This window comes from Micromys minutus (assembly GCF_963924665.1).
Source record: "Micromys minutus genome assembly, chromosome: 27".
In the NCBI taxonomy this organism is placed as follows: domain Eukaryota; kingdom Metazoa; phylum Chordata; class Mammalia; order Rodentia; family Muridae; genus Micromys; species Micromys minutus.
In genome coordinates this window covers 17,326,240-17,345,289 of record NC_137962.1, presented here as the reverse complement: position 1 = coordinate 17,345,289, position 19,050 = coordinate 17,326,240, and the positions used below count along the sequence as shown (strand labels likewise).

Sequence of the window (19,050 nt, the reverse complement as noted above, 5' to 3'; positions counted from 1 at the left end):
AGACGTGGCTGGGATTTTATTATGGTAAAAGATGAGTAGGACCTATGTACCAACAGACTGTTTTCAGGTCTCAAGGGGACCACACAATGACCCACCAATTAAACTAAGGTACATAAAGTTAAGCAGAGGACAGACAAGTTGTCCTCAGCATGTCTACAGCAGCTTATGGAGGCAATCTGCCATGTCCTATGACCCTAGTAGCCAACACAATGTTACTGACTTTGCCATTTATGGACCAGGCTAATAGAGATGTCAGAAAAAAAACTTCAGAGGCTAGAGGGATAAATCGTTGAGTGATTTAGTGCAGCTGGCTGAGAAAGTCTACCATGACAGGGAGATAGAAGAGGAGAAGGAGCAGAGAAAGTGAAAGGAAGGAGATGAAAGGGAGATTAAAAAACAAAAGTTGCAGGAAGGGAATTTACAGAAATTTCCCTAGGGAAAGCAGAAAAGAGAGACTGTTGCTACTGTCTCTGACCAGCAGGAAAGCAAAGACAACACAGCATTATTCTTGAAAGCAGTTTATTCAGGAACCTTACATAATGCCCGTGAAAGTCTTTCTGTCCCTTTCTGTATCTCTTACTGTTTCTCTTTCTCCCTACCCCCAAGCACAGTTCTATTATCCTGATCTCCTGTCATGGGTGCAACTGGGCAGCTCACACGGGGGAGTGACTAATCTCAGGGGCAGGAGGAATTTAGGTGCTAGTCACAAAACTAGGCCAGAGTCCCAAGCATTGTCTTGGGACTGCTGCCAGACCCGCTCTCCACATCTCCCCCTTTTTTATAATTTTGGCCAAGTGAATGTCTGCCTTAGGTTTCCCCCTGTGGCAGTGCCCCTTACCCATAGTTGGGAGACAAACTGCATTGGTTCTATCCCTGTCTTAGGTTGGTGACTCGCCCAGGGAGTCTTACCCATCGCTGACTACTTCTCTAGCATGCCAAGCCACACTTGAGGAGACTGCCCAGTCTCCAACACTGCCTGTGAGTTCTGCGCTGTCGAAAATGTATTTGACACATGCACCAGAATGCCAGGATGCTTATGAGGACCAAACAAAGGGTTAATCCAGTTAGTCTAGCCCACCCTTTCAGCCTTGAGGTAGTGGTAGTGATACAAAATCCCTTTTAAGCCTGAATAAGGTCATAGCTGAGGGGGCATGTACAGGCCAGGGAACAAGGTGTGACTTTCTAGTCTCCACAGCCAAATGATGCGAGGATGCATTCCAACACATGCTATAAAAACAATTATCAGTACCTCAGTTTAAAATCCTATCCTCAGACTGATTATACAATTGAATGCAATTATTATTCTGAGAAATATTGGTAATCATCTGAAAACATAACAATCCTTTAAGACAGAATATTGCATCCCCAAGGGGTGCAATATCCTCATTCCAGGGTAAGAAATGCAATTTCAAGGAGGTATTAGATGCCAAGAACCAAGGGAAGACATATGCTGAGTGCATGAAAGGTAAAGACTTAGGAAACACTTATAAGAGCCCCCATCACATATCTTCAGTTTTCACAACCAGGAACATCAGCTGCATCAGCCTCATCCACAGAGTTGTTTCTCTGCTCATCATGGACCACTCTGGTCGACCTCTCTGGGATCCACAGTGATTGTCAGTGTTCCTGAGGAAACACACAAACAAACCCTCTCACCCAAACCGACACCGGATCTGGACCGTGCAATTTGCCAGTAAGGACATCTTTCCACATAAGCAGGCCTTTGGGAGAAACATCAGGATTGGTGTGACGCTCAGCAGTGACCCGTCCATGATGTTTTAATTTAAACAAATTAAGGTAAAAATAGCAATAGCCAGTCTCTCTCTAGGGGAAGAACCTGTGAAAGCAATTCCCCCCTTTTGTTTAACTAGACACTCTTAGAGAATGCAATGAGCACATTCAATGATTCCTTGTCCTTGAGGATTGTAGGGTAATCTGTGAGTTATTCAAACGCCCATCATTTTGCTGAAGGACACAAAAGAAGCAGAAGTATATGCAGGCACATTATCTGTTTTCAATTCTTTGGGCTGCCCCCAGGCACTCCATGCTTAAAAACAATGTGCAATTACATGATGTGCCTTCTCCCCTGTATGTAGAAATGCAAAAATGATCCCAGAGGCTGTATCAATAGAAACAGCTGCTAGGCCTGCATTAGTTAGCGACACTCCCAGGTCCCTGCACAATTTCAATCAGGCTTCTAATCCTTTGTTCTGATATGGGTTGATTGCCTACCTATACTCCATAGTACACTGTTCAAATATAAGTTGTTTCAGTAGAGGCATGGCAGTATTGGGGTCTCCAAAATTGCGCCCCCTTCACCCGCCACCCATTTCCATCATCCTTGCCACAAAGTCTGCAAATGGCTCTGTGGGTCCTTGGAGAATCTTAGTCAGATTTTCACTTACTTCCCCTCTATTTGAGAGTAATTTCCAAGCTCTAGTGCCTAGGATATTGATCTGATCATCAGGATGCAAACTAAGCCCTTCCACTCTGCCTGGGGCATAAGGAGGCAGAGTTGGTGGCCACTGAGCCGAAAGTTCAATCCGTACTTTCATTTTCTCCAAACTGTCAGCTATGGTCTCCAGATTGTCTTCGGACATTTCTCCTTCACTAGATACTTCTCCTGCCTCTGAATTCTGGGAGAACTCTTACCTAACCTACTTCAGAGCCTCATTTCCCTTCTCCAGCTCTGAACTACATTGTTCCTCATCTCCTATACATTTTTTCACCAATTTCCATACAGGCAGCAATCCTTTAGATAGTACCCCTTGCTCTTCAGCAAACCGCAAATCCTTTCCTAATTTTTTTCATCTAGACATTATGCGATGTCCAGATACCGGGAACGAGGGAGCTACCTGATCCACTGCTTTTAAAAAATTCTCTACAGTCTCCTTTCTTAGCCCGATTCCTTTTGCTTTCAGCAATCCTTCAGACCTTGGTGAACTTTCTGAACTGATGTGTTTCTCACAGTGCCGGGTGCAACTTGCCCCTGTACCAGGAACTTTATCATCTCAAACCGGGAGCCTTTCTCATCCCCTTTACTGGGGAGCTTTATAGTCTCAAACTGAGAACCTTGATTGTCCCACTTACCTGGGAGCCTACCAGCTAGTCACCCTGACAGCGATGAGTTCTGAACGCCGAAGGGGAGTGTCACCATACAGGCCACCACTTGTTTCTACCATCTGCGACCAACAGAAATTGAGCAATGACACAGCATTCTTCTCAAAGCAGTTTAGTAAGGAACCTTACAGCATGACCGTGAAAATCTTTTTGTCCCTTTCTGTCTCTCTTTCTGTTTCTCTTTTCCTTTCTCTTTCTGCTTCCCTTTCAGTTTCTCTTTCTCCCTGCCCTTAAGTGCAGTCCTATTATCCTGATCTCACATCATGTGTGCACCTGCACAGCTAAAACAGTCGGATTAGCTAATCTCAAGGGCAGGAGGAAGTCAGGTGATAGTCACAAGACTAGGCCTGAGTCCCAAGCATCCTCTTGGGACTGCTGCCAAACCTGCTCTCCACTAGAGACTCCAAGGAAAAAGGAAAAAAAAACCTTGAAAAGGACCATGGTGCATACTGCAAAAAGACTGGCCACAAGACCAAGAGTACCCTAACATATGGAAGGCCTGGTCACGAAATCACACTCATTAATAAAATCTTCCAAACAATGAAGCGTTAGCCCTGGGAGAAGACAGCAATTAGGGAGGACTGAGTTTGCACCCTCTCACCAAACCCAGGATAACTCTGAGACTAGAGGGGTAGCTCACTCAATTCTTGCTGGATACAGTGACTCAACACTTGGTCATCCTCCAAGCCAATGGCCATGTTTCAAAGAAAAATATCTTTGGTCCAAGAAGCCACTGGCACTAAAATGTTTTCATGAAGTACCCAAAGAACAATGGACATAGGGATGGGCCATGTATCCCACTTATTTGTGGTCATTCCCAACTGCCCCTACACTCTGCTGGGGTGAGACATACTTTCCAAGACGGGGGCCCAAATATACTGCTTTCCCAACAGGCCAAAACTAACTGGCCAAAAAAAGGAACCATACATATTCTGACTACCACAATGAAGAATGAGTATAAATTATTACAAGCCACCTTTACTTTGAACCAGAATTTGACTGGGTAGTTGGAAACATTCCCATCAGCCTGTGTGAAAGCAACAGAGAGGGGCAACGCAAAGGTCATACCCCCATGTAGGTAGAAATTAAGGCACAGACTACCACAGTGTGTCTCAGGAGGCATGAGAAATAATTATGCCACACATCTCCAGGCTCCTTCAGCTTGAGATGTGACCTAAGTGCTGTTCCTCTTGGAACACAGTTACCACCCATTAAGAAGATAAGCATTAACCATTATCAAATTCTGTACTGCTATCACATTTGGGGGTTTCCGGGTAGGTAAGACTCAATTGAAGTCTTACACTTGCAATAAAGGAGTTGCTCCTTGCGATAATCATCCACAAAGCTGGCTGTAGAAGAGAACTTCTGAGACTGTGGAAAAGTTAAAATGTTGTAGGTTCAGAACTATTATAATTTATCTTTGTATATTTTTATCACCCTAAATAGAAATTCCTTGGACACTTGTCTTTGAATGTAACATTTCATGACTAACAGAATTTTTAGGAATGTATTAATAAAACCCTTCCTCCAAGCAGAAGCCCAGGAGTCACCAGAAACCTCCTAGAGCCTATAGCAAATGTGTCCAGAATTTGCTGTAATCCTTTACCTGATGGATATACTGGTGTTTTCTAAAATGTGACTCAATTTAGGCACAGTTGTTCAAAAGTCTTTTTTTTTGTTGTTGTTGTTACTATAAAAGCATCATCATATTGATACATGAAACTTGGGGTTGTTTGATTTCAGACGCTGTGTACAAGAGACGGAGGTTTATATTTTTATATACCAAAGCCGAACTAGCTCTAAATTTTCCCAGCACCTCTAAATCCTTACCAGGAATACCCTGTCCTCAACCATGAACTAGCCCAGAAGCTTGGCTGCCCTTCACCCAGAGGTTCTTCCTTATAATACCTGACATTTGGTCTTTCCTCCCTCTTTTTTTTTCTCTCTCTCGCCTTCTCGTCCTCTCCTCACCCCAATGTACATGTTTCAAATTGCCATGCTCTTTCTCTCTCTCTACCCAGAGTGACTTCTCAGGTCTTGGTCCTTGAAGCTGCTGAACCTGCCCAAAAGTACCTTTCCAATATATATGTGATTTTTAAAATCTGTCTTTAATTGACTCATTTACCCTAAGAGAAACAAGTTATCAAATTGAACCTAAGGCCTGCCCCCAGTATGCCCTCATTCATAGTTGGCTTCAGAATGAACTATCTTCTATCCCTGTTGATGAGAGAATTGAGTTTTGTGTCACAGTTACAAAGCTTCCATAGTCTTCAAGGGCACTGGTACAGATTTTACTGGGAGATTCCAAAAACTGGCCGTTAACAAACCAATTCACACCAACTGCCTGTGTTCTCTGAGCCTCTGGCTTCCTTCCCTTTACAACCTTGGCTGTTTAAGTAGACAGGCTCAGCTTCACTGATTCTCTGGTCCACTGTGGAACTCACCTGTTCTGTGAACCTACCTGTCCTTTTGCTGTGATGTCAGGATGATTTTCAGATCAGGTCTCTGTGACCAGCCTTCCTTCTCTAACCTATATCAGTGCTTTGCTAACACGTAAGTGGGGTAACTCACTGAGCTCTAAACTCCATGAAGTTACAGAATTCAGACTCTGGCTTGCTGTGGTGGCAATTCCAGTGCTGGGGCACCTATGTCATCAATGTTGGATGAATTAGCAAGCTTTTAATTGTTAAAATTCCATGCCACAAAAGGTGATATAAGGACCTGGTAAACCCACCTCCTTTGTGGGACACATTTGACTAGGAACTCATTAACATAGAGACAGGCAATATACACCATATAGCAAAAGGAGTGAGCATGTGACTGCTCCATGGAGGATTCTGGGCACCGAGGATCCTCTGTATTAGACTTGGATGTACCATGAAAAGCATCCCAGACTCTACCTATCAGATACTAACACTGTGGTCCCATATATGACCCAAACACATCAGGCCCTGCTTAGTAACTTCCATACCAATTGTCAGTTAGTTCTTGGCTCAAGACTCTCACCTTGTGGATGCAAGACTCTGTTGATCTTTGTGGCAGTCATTTTTCCGATTATAGGAAGGAGGGGCATAGACGCTGAGAAATGGCAAACCATACCCACTATTTAGAAACAGGAAAATCCCAGGTTTGGGTGGCAGAAACAGCAGCAACTGCTGCATATGACCTTGATAGCTATAAGTTTGAGCCAGTCTTGTCCACAGAGAAAGTTCTAGGAGAGATAGAGTTACACACAAAAACTCTATGTCAAAAAAAAAAACAAGAACCAGGAAAAGGTGAGCAAGTTGCCTCCTTCCCTTGCTTTCTGAATGGGGAAAGCATTCTTTGTCCTCCAGCACCATCCTTTCTCTACCACTGCTTGGTCCCTCCTTCCCAACTGCTATACAAATCTGACTAATGCTTTCACAATAAACCTGTGTCTGGGGAAAGTAAGTACTGAAACCCTCCCCTTCCAGGATGCCAGCTGAAAGGAGCTGAGGGAAAATGGAGAACTTACTTAAGTCCACACCTGCTAGAACTTTCCACTGTGCCTGCGACCTGGTCACAGAGAGGTAGGAAGGACTGGTGTCAGGAGGGAGCTGCTAGGTGACGAGTCCAGGAAAGAGCCCTCAGGATAGGACTGTGTGTGGGAGTTTGGGATTAGGAAGGAATAGCTGGGTGGGTGGTGGATAAGACATCTATTTAGATCTAGGCAGATTTCTATTTCTTGGGGAAGCTGTATGAAGGGATGAATGGAGGGAAGATTGAATGCCTGAGCCCCATAAGAGTCCAGGATTGTGACTGGGGGTCTATTAACTGACTCCAACTGTAGAGAGCCATATTGGATTTGGGCCAAGAGCCGCACCCTAAGAGCTGTCATGAGAGCTGAAGATGCCATTTTTTGAGGGGATGGCCCTCTCTTCTCTATATTTCCTAAATGGCCTGTGTGTTACCCCCATTCAGCTGCAAATTGGACCAAGTATAAAAACCAGTCACAAGCAAACAGTAATTATCTAAAAGTCAATTGGTCCTTACAGATAGAAAAGCTTACTAATCAGCTATTTTTGAAATAGTGACCCTCAATAACACAAAGGTTAGCCTTCCCACTGCTCAGTCTATTTTAAACTGTCTGTAAAAATCTTTAAGTTTCATTAAAAAATAAATAAATCCTGGGCAGTAATGGGAGTGCTAATGTCCATGCTTCTCAAGGCCTGTCTAGAATTCTGTTGGTGTTTCTGTAAAATATGGCACAAACAGCGCCAAGCTAAAGCAGTCACAGTACAGGCTATACTAGCTTTAAAAATGGTGTGTCACCAGCAGCTTGTTTAGCTGCTCTGAAAGATTAGTTTTAAACATGGCAAATGGGTTGTCAGTTGGAGCACTGCACAGAGAGTAGTGGAATTCCAGCTGGACATTCTCTGGGAGGTATATTCAACTAGATGAGGGTTTCAGTGTTCCATGTTTCCCCACCCCCAGAAAAATGACACGGGAGCTGGCCAGAACCTCATTTGGTGATGAGCCCAGCTGTGGTTCTGAGGAGGGCCCCTAAAATTTTGCACATGGGGAGTATGGACCTCTGCCTCCACTCATGCAAACAGTGCCAATGGAGTTGTAGAGTTATGTTACTTCTAAGCTTTACATGGATAGTCATTAATCGAGAGAGGCTCAACTTCCACAATCTCCTAAAGTAATGTCATCTGGCCCCTACCCTTTCATCCCTTGGCCCTTGGGAAAAATGATAAACTGACCCAAGGTAGTCATACTCACTGACAGGCAACTTCCTCTAGCCCCTGACCAACCTAAGACACAGAGCCTTGAGTACAACAAGGTAATCCTGTGATGGGTAAGGCTTGGGTTCAAGAGGTTGATCCTAAGACAGAGATGGCTACGTCCTGCCGAACAGGCCAGCCAAATACTCCTCTGCCCAGTTTCTCCCCAGAGACCATAATAGCCTTTTAAAAAAGTAAAAATATAGGTAGCCGAATTAGATTTGGGCAGAGAATTTCGCCCTAAGATGAAGCAGGATTCTGCCCACCCTAACTAGTAAACACTCCAGTGCGCATGCGCCTGTATCAAGACACATTACTGATCAATTATAATAAGACACCTCAGCTGACAGACAGGCAAGGAGGATAAAAGGAGACAGCCGCCTGGATACAGGGCTCCCCAGTCCATCAGAGCATCAGGAAAGGAATCCTGAATGAACTGCTGAGAGAAGAACCTGGCCATGTTGCGTCATTATCTTGAGACGCCAGGTGGGGCTCGACATCCAACTTTCAAAGATTTTTCTGTGCACCCCCTTCTAAGAGAATGAATAGTTGGGGAAGAGGCGGCCGCTCGGGCAGGATGGCGGCGGCGGCAGCCGCGGGTCCCGGCGCGGGCGCGGGGGTCCCGGGTGCGGGTGGCGGCAGCGGGGCGCGGGAGGGAGCGCGGGTGGCTGCGCTGTGTCTACTTTGGTACGCGCTGAGCGCGGGCGGTAATGTGGTCAACAAGGTGATTCTGAGCGCCTTCCCGTTCCCGGTCACCGTGTCGCTGTGCCACATCCTTGCGCTGTGCGCGGGGCTGCCGCCGCTACTGCGCGCCTGGCGCGTGCCGCCCACGCCGCCCGTGTTGGGACCGGGCCCAGGCCCGCATCTGGCGTCGGGCCCTCTCCTGCTGCCGCGCTTCTATCCACATTACGTGCTGCCGCTTGCCTTTGGCAAGTACTTCGCGTCGGTGTCGGCGCACATCAGCATCTGGAAGGTGCTGGTCTCCTACGCGCACACCGTCAAGGCCACCATGCCCATCTGGGTGGTCCTCCTGTCCCGGATCATCATGAAGGAGAAACAGAGTACCAAGGTATACCTGTCACTGGTCCCCATCATCAGCGGAGTCCTGCTAGCCACCGTCACAGAGCTGTCCTTCGACGTGTGGGGGCTGGTCAGTGCCCTGGCAGCCACACTATGCTTCTCCCTTCAGAACATCTTCTCCAAAAAGGTGTTGAGGGACTCCAGGATCCATCGCCTGCGTCTGCTCAACATCCTGGGCTGCCATGCTGTGTTCTTCATGATCCCTACGTGGGTTCTGGTGGACCTCTCCACCTTCTTGGTCAGCAGTGACCTGGCCTATGTGTCTCAGTGGCCCTGGACGCTGCTGCTCTTGGCAGTTAGTGGCTTCTGCAACTTTGCACAGAATGTCATCGCCTTCAGCATTCTCAACCTCATCGGCCCACTTAGCTATTCGGTGGCCAACGCCACCAAGAGGATCATGGTCATCACTGTGTCCCTCATCATGCTGCGCAACCCAGTGACCAGCACCAATGTGCTGGGCATGATGACCGCCATTCTGGGTGTTTTCCTGTACAACAAGACCAAGTATGATGCGAACCAGCAGGCCCGGCGCCATCTCCTTCCCATCTCCACATCAGACCTGAGCAGCAGAGAGCACTTACGGAGCCCGATGGAAAAGCCCCACAATGGTGCAGTGTTCCCCCAGCAGGGTGACTTCCAGGGCCGAAATGTCCTCCTCACAGACCATTTCCAGTACAGCCGCCAGGGCCACCCGAACGCCTACACTCTCAGCCGACATGATGTGTAGGCCCGGCCTCCTGCACCACCTTCTTGAGCCCAGCAGCTTCAGAATATTCTGCCAGCTCGACTAGCATGTGATACATGACAGGCCCTCAGGGAGCTCTGGGTCCTGGCCCCTGATGGGCTGCAGTACGTGACCACAAACTCTGGGCAAAAAAAGCCACGGAGAGACCCTGGTTTGTGCCTCTGCGGAGAGGCCACTCTACATTCATGCACAGGGTTGCTCCTGGCATATTGCAGAGGTCTGAACTCCTGGTGAGAACTGACATACTCTGTAGAACTGGCATCTCTGGCTGCAGCTGTGGAAGCCAACAGCAGGTGGCATCTGGGGCATCATGGAGAGGACAGCTACAGTAACCCAGAGGGACAGAGGGTTGATATGGGTAGCATAACCTGCCCCCACCAATGCTAGAGTTCCCCAAGGCAGTTGGCTGCTTGCAACTAGTGCTGCCCAGGGGCAGACCTACAGTGACCATCAGCCTATCAGCTGTGACCTTCCTCTGCCTTGTGGGTGCCAAAGCAGGACATAGCCCTCAACTTGGGGGGTGGGGGGGCTCTAGAGGAGCTGCTTAGCTGCTCCCCACCCTTCTGATGGCAATTTCTCAGCTTAAGTTTCTCTGGGGAGCATCTCATTGGTCATGGAAGCTTTTGTGCCAGGGTCCCATCATGCACTACACCATGGCTAGTCAGCAGGTGGAAACCTTGTTGACTCATTTCAAACACAGGATGTCTGTTGCTGCTACTCAGTGGTAGCAGGCAATGCAAAAGGGTACTGAAGCTGCAGTCACAAGAGCAGGAGGAGGTATCCACACTCCGAGTACAGTGTTGCTTGTCAGTGAGGAGACCGTCAGGATTTGAACTGTGTCCCAATAAATGGGACACCAGGAAGGTCTTGGTTCTTTTAGTTAAGAATCACTTTGAGGCTGAGTTGGTAGCATGTGTGTGGCCTCAGCTTCTGTCCACAGAATGCCACACAGAGGTACAGGCCTGCCTTCCCAGCACTCTGAAAGCAGATCCAGGAGGATCTGGAGGACAAGGTCCTCATCTACACAGTCAGTTGCAGACCAGCCTGGACTACAGTGAGAGCCTGTCTTAGGAAAATGATCAGTTTAGGGACCTGCCCTAGAGGCACACATCTAGGGGCTGAGGTAGGAAGACTGCCATAAGTTTGAAGTCAGTCTGGGCTAAATAATGAGGCTCTTTCTGAAAAACAAAGTTTAGGGGTTCGTCCTGGTGGCCCATACCTATGGTCTTAGGTACTCATGAAGTAGAAGCAGGAGGCTTTCCCAAGCCTGTGAGCTCAAGGCCACTGTGGCAACACGAGGAGAACCTGTTGGTGAGCAGAAGTGCAGGTTTACTGTGGACACAGCAGACAAACGGTAGGAAGGGGTACTAAGCTTACCTGGCCTATCAATGGGTCCTGGGGTTTAGGGGTTTTGAGACAGGATCTCATAAACCAAGATATCCTTGAACTCATGGGATATACCTGTCTGCATCCTGAGTGCTCAGATTTTTTAAAAGGATGGGCATCACAGCCAGATGGAGTCATCCTCGCTAAGCCTCCCAGGTTGACCTTTGACCCTTAGCATTTGCACCTCCTCCATCACCAAGAACTGAGCTGACAGGTTTGTCGTGGCATCCCAGTCCTTAACTCCTGGCTCATTGGGTCCCTCTACTTTTGATTACTTGGAATTATTTTTTAGAAGATTGTTACCTTAGCTTCCTGCTTGCCTGAGACTTGTCAACCCCAGCCTCAGGACAGTCCCATCCGCCTTGCTTACTGGTTTGCAGACGTTCAGACCCCACCACCGAAGAGTGGAAAGGACAACTCTGGTAAGGTGGCTCGAAAGGACAACTCTGGTAAGGTGGCTCTAGGGTTCTCCCCACTGGGGAAGACTGGCCTGACTCAGCTCTGGACTCAGAATGAATTATGTCTTTTACCAAGATGTTCCCGCAATTTGTATATTAATGCTTTTTTTTTTCTTTCCCAGGGAGCAAAAAGGACCGTCTTACTTTTCTTAAAGGTTTATAAATAAGTGGGATACTTAGTTCTGTTCATAGGCTCACAGCAAGTGTGAACACAAAACAATCAGGGTAGACAAGATTCTCATTCTCAGTTGAAAAGACAAGCAGCTGGGGCTGCATGCATGAAGTCCTGGCACTTTCAGCACTGCACATGTGATGTACATCTGTTATCCTAGTACTCAGGAGGCTGAGACAGGGTCAGGAGTTCAGTGTAATATCTGGCCACATAGTGAACTGGAAGCCAGCCTGGGCTATATGAGACAAAACAAATCTGATATAGTTTACCTCCATCCACTCAAAGTCACATTAGCCCTACTCCCATGTCTTCTCCCCCCACCCCAACTACATTCACCTTTCCCTCTCTAGGTCTGGCCTATTTCACCTATGTTGAGGTTGATTAGAGAATTTTTGTTGCTGTCCCCACATACCCTTTGAAATGGCTTAGCTAAAAATGAAAAGAAAAAGAGACTGATCCTGCCATGCCCAGCTCCCTTTATTTGACAGAAGGGAAAACTGAGCTTAGAGGTGTGAATGTTCACTATTAGAGCACTTGGGACTTTTAGTTATTTATTTCATTGAGATAGTATCTACCTATTTAGCCCAGGCTGGTCACAGAATAGAAGGCACTCCTCCAGCCTTAACCTAGATGCCTGGAGGAGATGCCATACCCAGCACCTTACTTTACGTCATTTATTCTAGGGAAACACAAAACTTCCATGAGAGGAGCCAGATGAATTGAGGCAGGAAAGTACTTGAGACTTGATTTCTCTGTTGGAAGGACTCCAAGCAGTGGGCTCTTCATGGCCAGACCTAGGGCCCCAAACCTCAGGTCTGAAACAGGAAACTTGCCATACTTCTGCTTTCCATCGTCATCGTGAAGATCCTGTGTCAGACTGTACTATGGGAGTACCTGTGTTCCTGGTTGGCATTTACCAAAAATAAATGATGGTCTCCAGAAAAAAGAGAGAGAGAGAGAGAGAGAGAGAGAGAGAGAGAGAGAGAGAGAGAGAGAGAGAATAGTTCTCCCACTATAAAGTCCTGTGTGCTCATTCTTCATTTGGACCTACTGTGTGCAAAAAGAAGTGAGGTGGAAAATGAGAGAGGGGCAGGAGAGTACAGAGGAGACAGAAAAGGGTCTCAGGGTTGTAGATAAAACCTGCAATTTCATTGTGTGCCTGGTGCTTGAGGAGTGCTGGGGACAGGAGACAGTGTGGGCAGATGTGAGGATCTGAGAATAAGATACCACACCAGCCCATAGGATCACCTGTTGTCAGGACTGGATCATAAATGTCCCTGTCGGGGTCAGGTTTTAAACCTTATTCAGCAGTTGGCGGGAGTGTTTTTGGATGTGGAATTTTAGGAAGATGGTGTGGGACTTGAAGGCTCTATTTAGACCCTGGTCCCAGCTTCCCTCTCAGCTGTCTAGTTCTTCCTCATGTCAGCAGCCTCACCACACTCTTCCACTGCAGGGAGCTGGGCTCCACCGTGCCTTCACCACAACGACAAGCTGAAACCAAGGCCCAAGTACTTGTTTAAGTTGTTGGTGTCCAGACATGTGAGGTCAGCAGGGCTAGAGTAATACACCTGCCCCATACAAAGGTCTTTGCCGCAACCTCCTTGTTTTCTTGAACAACACCCTCATGCCCAGTAGATCCCACTCAGCCTTAAGCTGCCAACCAGTTTCCTAATCCCTCTCTATGCTCCTGACCTTTTCCCTTACCTAAGGACCCGACCAACACCAACTAAGCTGTCATCTCCGTCAGGCCTCACTTCCTGCAGTGAAGCTTCAACAACTGTGTTTTTAGACCACCTTGACATTTTCTCCTGTCCTTGTGGCACTCCAGACTCTGTCCCCATCCCTTCCTCATTCAGTGGTCAGAGAGATACACTGTCCCAGTGCATGACGGGGGCACAGGAGGAAGAGTATCAGAGAGTGGCTGTACCTTCTGCTTTGTTACATATATCTGACTTCCTTAGCACTGAACAGTGTGCCAAGGATAAAGAGCTTTCTTGTAGAAGTCTATGTCCTACATTGGAAATACTCCTGGTCTGTCTCCATGAGGAGCAGCAGGATTTTATTCCTACATCCTGGGCCAGGATGTCAGGTGGGAGCAGCCTGAAGAGTCCTAAGCAAATGGCATGGTGTCCTCCCTTCTTCCTCTGGCACTGAGAATCACCTTCCAAGTCCTAGAATGGATGAAGGTGGGACTGGAGAAGGACCACAGGCAGTACTACAAGTGTGTGTGGGGTGGGGGGTGTGTTTGTATGTACGTGTATGTGTCCTCTTGTGTGTCTGTGTATTCTTGTGCGTGTTCCTGTTGGGGGAGAATGTCCCAGGACAATGGTCCTACTTTACAGGCTGCAGAAGACACCCAAACCCATTGGCAAAAGAAGCCTCCTGAGTAAGGCCCCTAACTCCTCCCAGCTATCAAGTGCACTGTTGCAGTGATCCCCAGAACAGTATCATCTGGTGATCCTGGCCTGAATATTGCTCACTGACTGCTCAACAAAATGTTGGAGTTGGGACAGTGATGGAAGCACAATTCAGAGGCTTGTTTAGGGCAGCTCAAGCCATTACTCTCAGGAATAGGACTGAGGAAACAGGAGATGACTAAAGTTGAAGAATTACTCTGCAACAAGGCTCAAGACTTTGAGCTCAGAGAGGAGGGAGCTCTGAGGCCTCTGCAGGTACCAGGATCTAGAGCCAGGCCCAAGAAACCACCACCGTGGGTGTGCCAAGAACAGCTCTGGACATTGTCATATTTCTCTTTCCACCGAGATGGGACAAGTAAAGTGTTGGCTTTTATTCCATGATCCTAAGGCTGATCTTACCTCAGGTCCCACTGACTCTGCAACTCCATGTGAAGCAACATAAGAGTGGGTGGCCTTGTAACACCTATGCCTGCCTGGCTGGTTCATTTGGGAATTCAGTGTGACAGTGTCACATCAGAGTTGTCCTGGATAGAGTTCAATAACTGGTGAAATATGACTAGACAAGGCAATTGGGAGAGAAGAAGGAGCAGCCACAATTCAGTCCACATCTTCCTCTATTGCCCCTCATGTAGAGAAAGAGTTTGGCCTGTGGGTATGGGACCAGGGCCCAGCCTTGCCAGTGGTCATAGAGATATCCAAGCTCAGAAAAAAACTCGCTCGTGTAAAAAATAAGCTGGGTGCACACTTTTTCACTGGGCTGCCACTCCATGGGCTGACATTTACTAGCCCAGGAAAGCTTGAAGCACTTCAAGCAGCTCAGGTTTTGTGGACAACACACAGAAGTGGGTGGGGAGCACAGGACAGAACCCCCACCCACCATTACCCTATTCTCCTCTACCCTTGTCCAGCCCTTACCTGGTACCATCATGTATCAGGTAATTCTACAGATACCAGAAAATTCCGAAACACCTTGAACAGCCTGGTCATGGCTCCTGGGAGCTGCAGTCCTGCCTACATACCACACAACAAGGTGTCTTGCCCTTCAACAACCCAGTGCACCCAGACTGTGGTGCCTGGGGGAGGAGCTAGGGCACTTTCTGGAATCTGCATTCTCTCCTCAAGGGCCTCTAGAAAGGTGAATAAACCTTCCATGGCTACAGAAATAGAGAAGGGTGTGTGTGTGTGTGTGTGTGTGTGTGTGTGTGTGTGTGTGTGTGTGTGTGTGTGTGTCTTTGTATCTGTGTGTGTGTGTTTCTGTATGTGTGTGTGCATATGCATGTGGGAACATGTGCCCATACATGTACATCACAGGTCTACAGGTCTGTTATATCCAAATTGTAAAAACCCCAGAGAGACCACCAGGACACACAATTCCAATGTAAGCACATAAGAGTTTTGATTCCATCTTGAGATTGGGGCAACAACCTTCCTGGTGGAACAGGAAAATAGAGTAAACACCCAGGACTAGGTAAAGGGAGTTTAGAAAGGGAAAAACTGCATGTGGAGATGTCCGAGCCTTCACATCACATAAGAGGGTAAGAAATGTTGGTCTTTAAACTTATTGGTTACAACACTCGGTTAAACCACAAGGAGGGAGCCTACATGAAATAGAAGCACCTTGACTGGGAAAAGCTTATGTTTTCTTAGCCCACTATGTTGTTATCAGCCAGTTGTAGCTGCTCTGTTAATTTTGTATCTGCCAAGAACAATTTGGAGATTTTGCTCAGACTTCAAGGTAGTGGACCTTTTCTCTCTAGGGGCAAGTGAACTTAGAATGAAATCTTCAGAATAAATGGAGTTTATTCTGCTGCCACAGTCCCTACATTCTCCAACTACTAGTTGCTTAAAGACATACATTGACCTTCTTAACGGCTGGATTGTTTTTTCTAATTTATTGACAGAGAGATCCCATAAAATTAGGTGAATAGCCCCAAACTCTGGTTTATATACTTTAAAAGCTAGATTATGATACATGGTCTGAAGTAAGGGGAGTAAAAGAATAAGAATGAGTAATGGTCCCATGAGTGTAGAAATAAAAGTTGTTAACCAGGGGGCAAAATCAAACAGTAAATGGTACCAATATTTGAAATTTTCTAGTATTCTCTTGTGTCTATATTGTTCTAACTTTAGCTAATGATTCTCTAATAACTCTAGAATGGTTGAAATGGAAGCAGCATTTCTCACGAAAGGTGGCACATAGTCCTACTTGTAGGATGACTAAGTCTAATTCCTGCCTGTTTGTAACAGCACTGCAGCCAGAGGATGTAGGTTTTGTCCTGCTGGGAAATCAACCTTTCTAGGCACTGGATATCTTATCTATGTCTGCCTTTAAACTGTTAGAGTTCATCTTGTAATGTGAGCACAGTTATTCCAGTGCTGACCATGACTAGACCTGCTCCTAGAAATAAGTTAAAGTCAAAGAGATAGGTTTTTTCTTTTGTCTCATCAGCTCTCCTCAATTTGTCTTACTAAGGCTCGCAATACAATTTTCTCTAAATAATGGGTCATATGGGGCACTATTTTTTGCAAAATATAGAACCCATCTGGAGTAGAAGAATAAATAACCACTCAATTCACATGAGGGGTCAGTCTGCTGAACAGGCACACCATGTCTGCTGGGGGAATATAGTCTATTTGGATGAACAATGGGAACAGTCTGGTTACAGAGGTGTTGATGAGGCAAGGGGACTTTCTCCAGACAGAGACCCTATAATAATATAGTCTAGAGGGTTAAAGTTGGACATTCCTATGACCATGACTACGTAGAAACATTATATTTAACTATTTAATCAATGTATTGAAAAAAGGAGAAGATGGATCTAAGACCCACAGTACATATGGTTATCAGAGACAACAGATTTAGTACTGAGACTTAGCTTTAACTTGAGGGGGTTGTCTCTTTGAACCCTCCATTTTAGAACTTCTCCAGCCAGGTTGTCTTCATAGTGAAGAGGCAGGTCTGGTTCAAGAGAAGTGTACTCAGCTGGTCATTTTATTCACTCTCAAGGCAGTTGACATGGTCAAAAAAATAGTATGATTTTTTTTCCACCTGGGTTTAATACCATCTTAGTGAAATATCTTCACATAGATCCAGTCTCCCTGACTTGTATGGTTCTGGAACAGAGCTTGCTTGATAAAGGGCACATAATTTAGACCAAACATATTCATGAGCTTATTGGGTGGCTCTGACACTAAATATTAAGTTATAATCTTTAAGTTTTGTAATGGCTTCTGAGTCTAGTTTCAATAATATGGGGTCGGGAATACCATAAACAATTTCAAAGGGGGTTAATCTCATTTATCAAGGAAATTTTTTTTATTTGAATAGAACAGACAGAAGTAGTATTATCCAGTTTTCTTCAATCTCTAAGTTAAATTAAATTTAAAGTTTTAAATTAGTTAAAGTTTGCTTGAATATTTTATTTGTACTTTCAACCTGCCCTGAACTTTGTGGTCCATATAAACAATTCAAATTCTAATCTGCCCTCATGAATTTGGCTACATATTCATTTCCCTTGAACACAAATGTTGGTCTATTTTCTTACCCTATCCTATGAAGAAATCCATGCCTGCAGATATATCCTCTTGTAATTTCTTAGCCACTTTCTTAGCTCTCTCAACCTTGGTTTGAAATGCCTCTGTGTATCTAGAGAAAAGGTCCACAGATGGCAGCAGATACTTCTAGCAATAGCTGCTCTGTTTGATCTCTGTTAAACCAATATTCCCAGAAGGCCTCCAGTCTCTCTTATTTGCAGTCAGGAATTCAGAGGTTTGGGGTTGCTGGGAGTATTGGACAGGTGGCAACATTTAATGTTTGTCACTATATCTTAAAGTGTGTCCTGTACATTTTTGAAAGTCACCTTAGATTGACTCATTGTGTCTGTCATTCATTCTTGCCCATGTGAGTGACTCTGTGGATCTTTCTGAGAACAGTTCTCGCTAAAGAGGTGGGTAATATCAGCTTACCTTAACTCTGTCACCACAGCTTCACTTAATTTCTTCTTATGTATATATATGATGCTGGTTCAGGTAGGACAGTGGACAATCTAGGGATGACTGTTATCATTAAGGCTACTTGCTAAGAATCCTTGTCAGTCAGATTCTTACCTGTAGTCATTGATTCATCTTTGGTGCACTGGGCAATAAATGATTGCTATTTTTAATAGCTAGAAGGCATTAAGGAGTTGAAGATTATCTCTTATGACAAATTTTCTTTTGCTGTTCGGCATCTTTGTTCTTTGTAAATGGCTCCATGCACTTGAGCAGTAATAAATTCCTAACTCTCTGTCCATGCAGATGTTAACAGCTGGTCTCTTTACCTATGACAAAGGCCTATGTTGTTGTTGTTAGTTTGGCCCTTTGCACTGAAATGGCTGGAGAAATAGAATGAATCTAGATTACCTCTATTTCTGTAAACAACCCTGCCCCTGCTCTCCTCTGACCCTCATGGGTGATTCTGTTTCTATCTGTAATCCAGGGCAGCTCTGTCTCTGACAGAGCAGACTCCCTCAAATCAGGTAAGGTACTGTGTTCCTTGACCAGATCCTCATCACTATAATGGAGTAGACAGTCCATGTCAGGATAAGGTAGAGTCACAGAGATAAGGGAAAAAATGGCTCAAATATAACTCAGCCAGGTTTCATTAGGAAAGTCTAATAATGAATCATATTGGCATTTCTGAGCCATCAATCTGAGGGCTGCTTGAGTGCCCCTTCAATTGGATGGGGGATAGTCACAATCAACTTTTGTCCCAAAGTTAACTGCTTCTTTAAACAACAGTGCTGTGACGACAACTATATGCAGAATAGGTGGCCATTCTGCTGCCACTGGGTCCAGTTTCTTTGATAAATAAGCCTCTGGCATTTTACATGGTCCTAGAGTTTGGGTCAAGACATATTTAGCTCCTCCTTATCCGGCAACATGC

General features: G+C 45.9%; 2 protein-coding genes across 2 annotated transcripts in view; both read left to right on the top strand.

Moving 5' to 3' along the window:
- Positions 1 to 19,050, top strand: part of LOC308438146 (lymphocyte antigen 6I-like) — a gene marked incomplete at both ends in the record, with an annotated part of 47,778 nt that overhangs the window by 14,712 nt on the left and 14,016 nt on the right. The gene's annotated exons all lie outside the window — the stretch shown is intronic.
- On the top strand, positions 8,446 to 10,188 carry LOC308437858 (solute carrier family 35 member E1; the record flags this gene model as incomplete). The annotated part of the gene is made up of 1 exon (XM_080939066.1): positions 8,446 to 10,188. The coding sequence occupies one exon, from the start codon at positions 8,446 to 8,448 to the stop codon at positions 9,673 to 9,675; it is 1,230 nt and encodes a 409-aa protein (XP_080795192.1). The 3' UTR covers positions 9,676 to 10,188.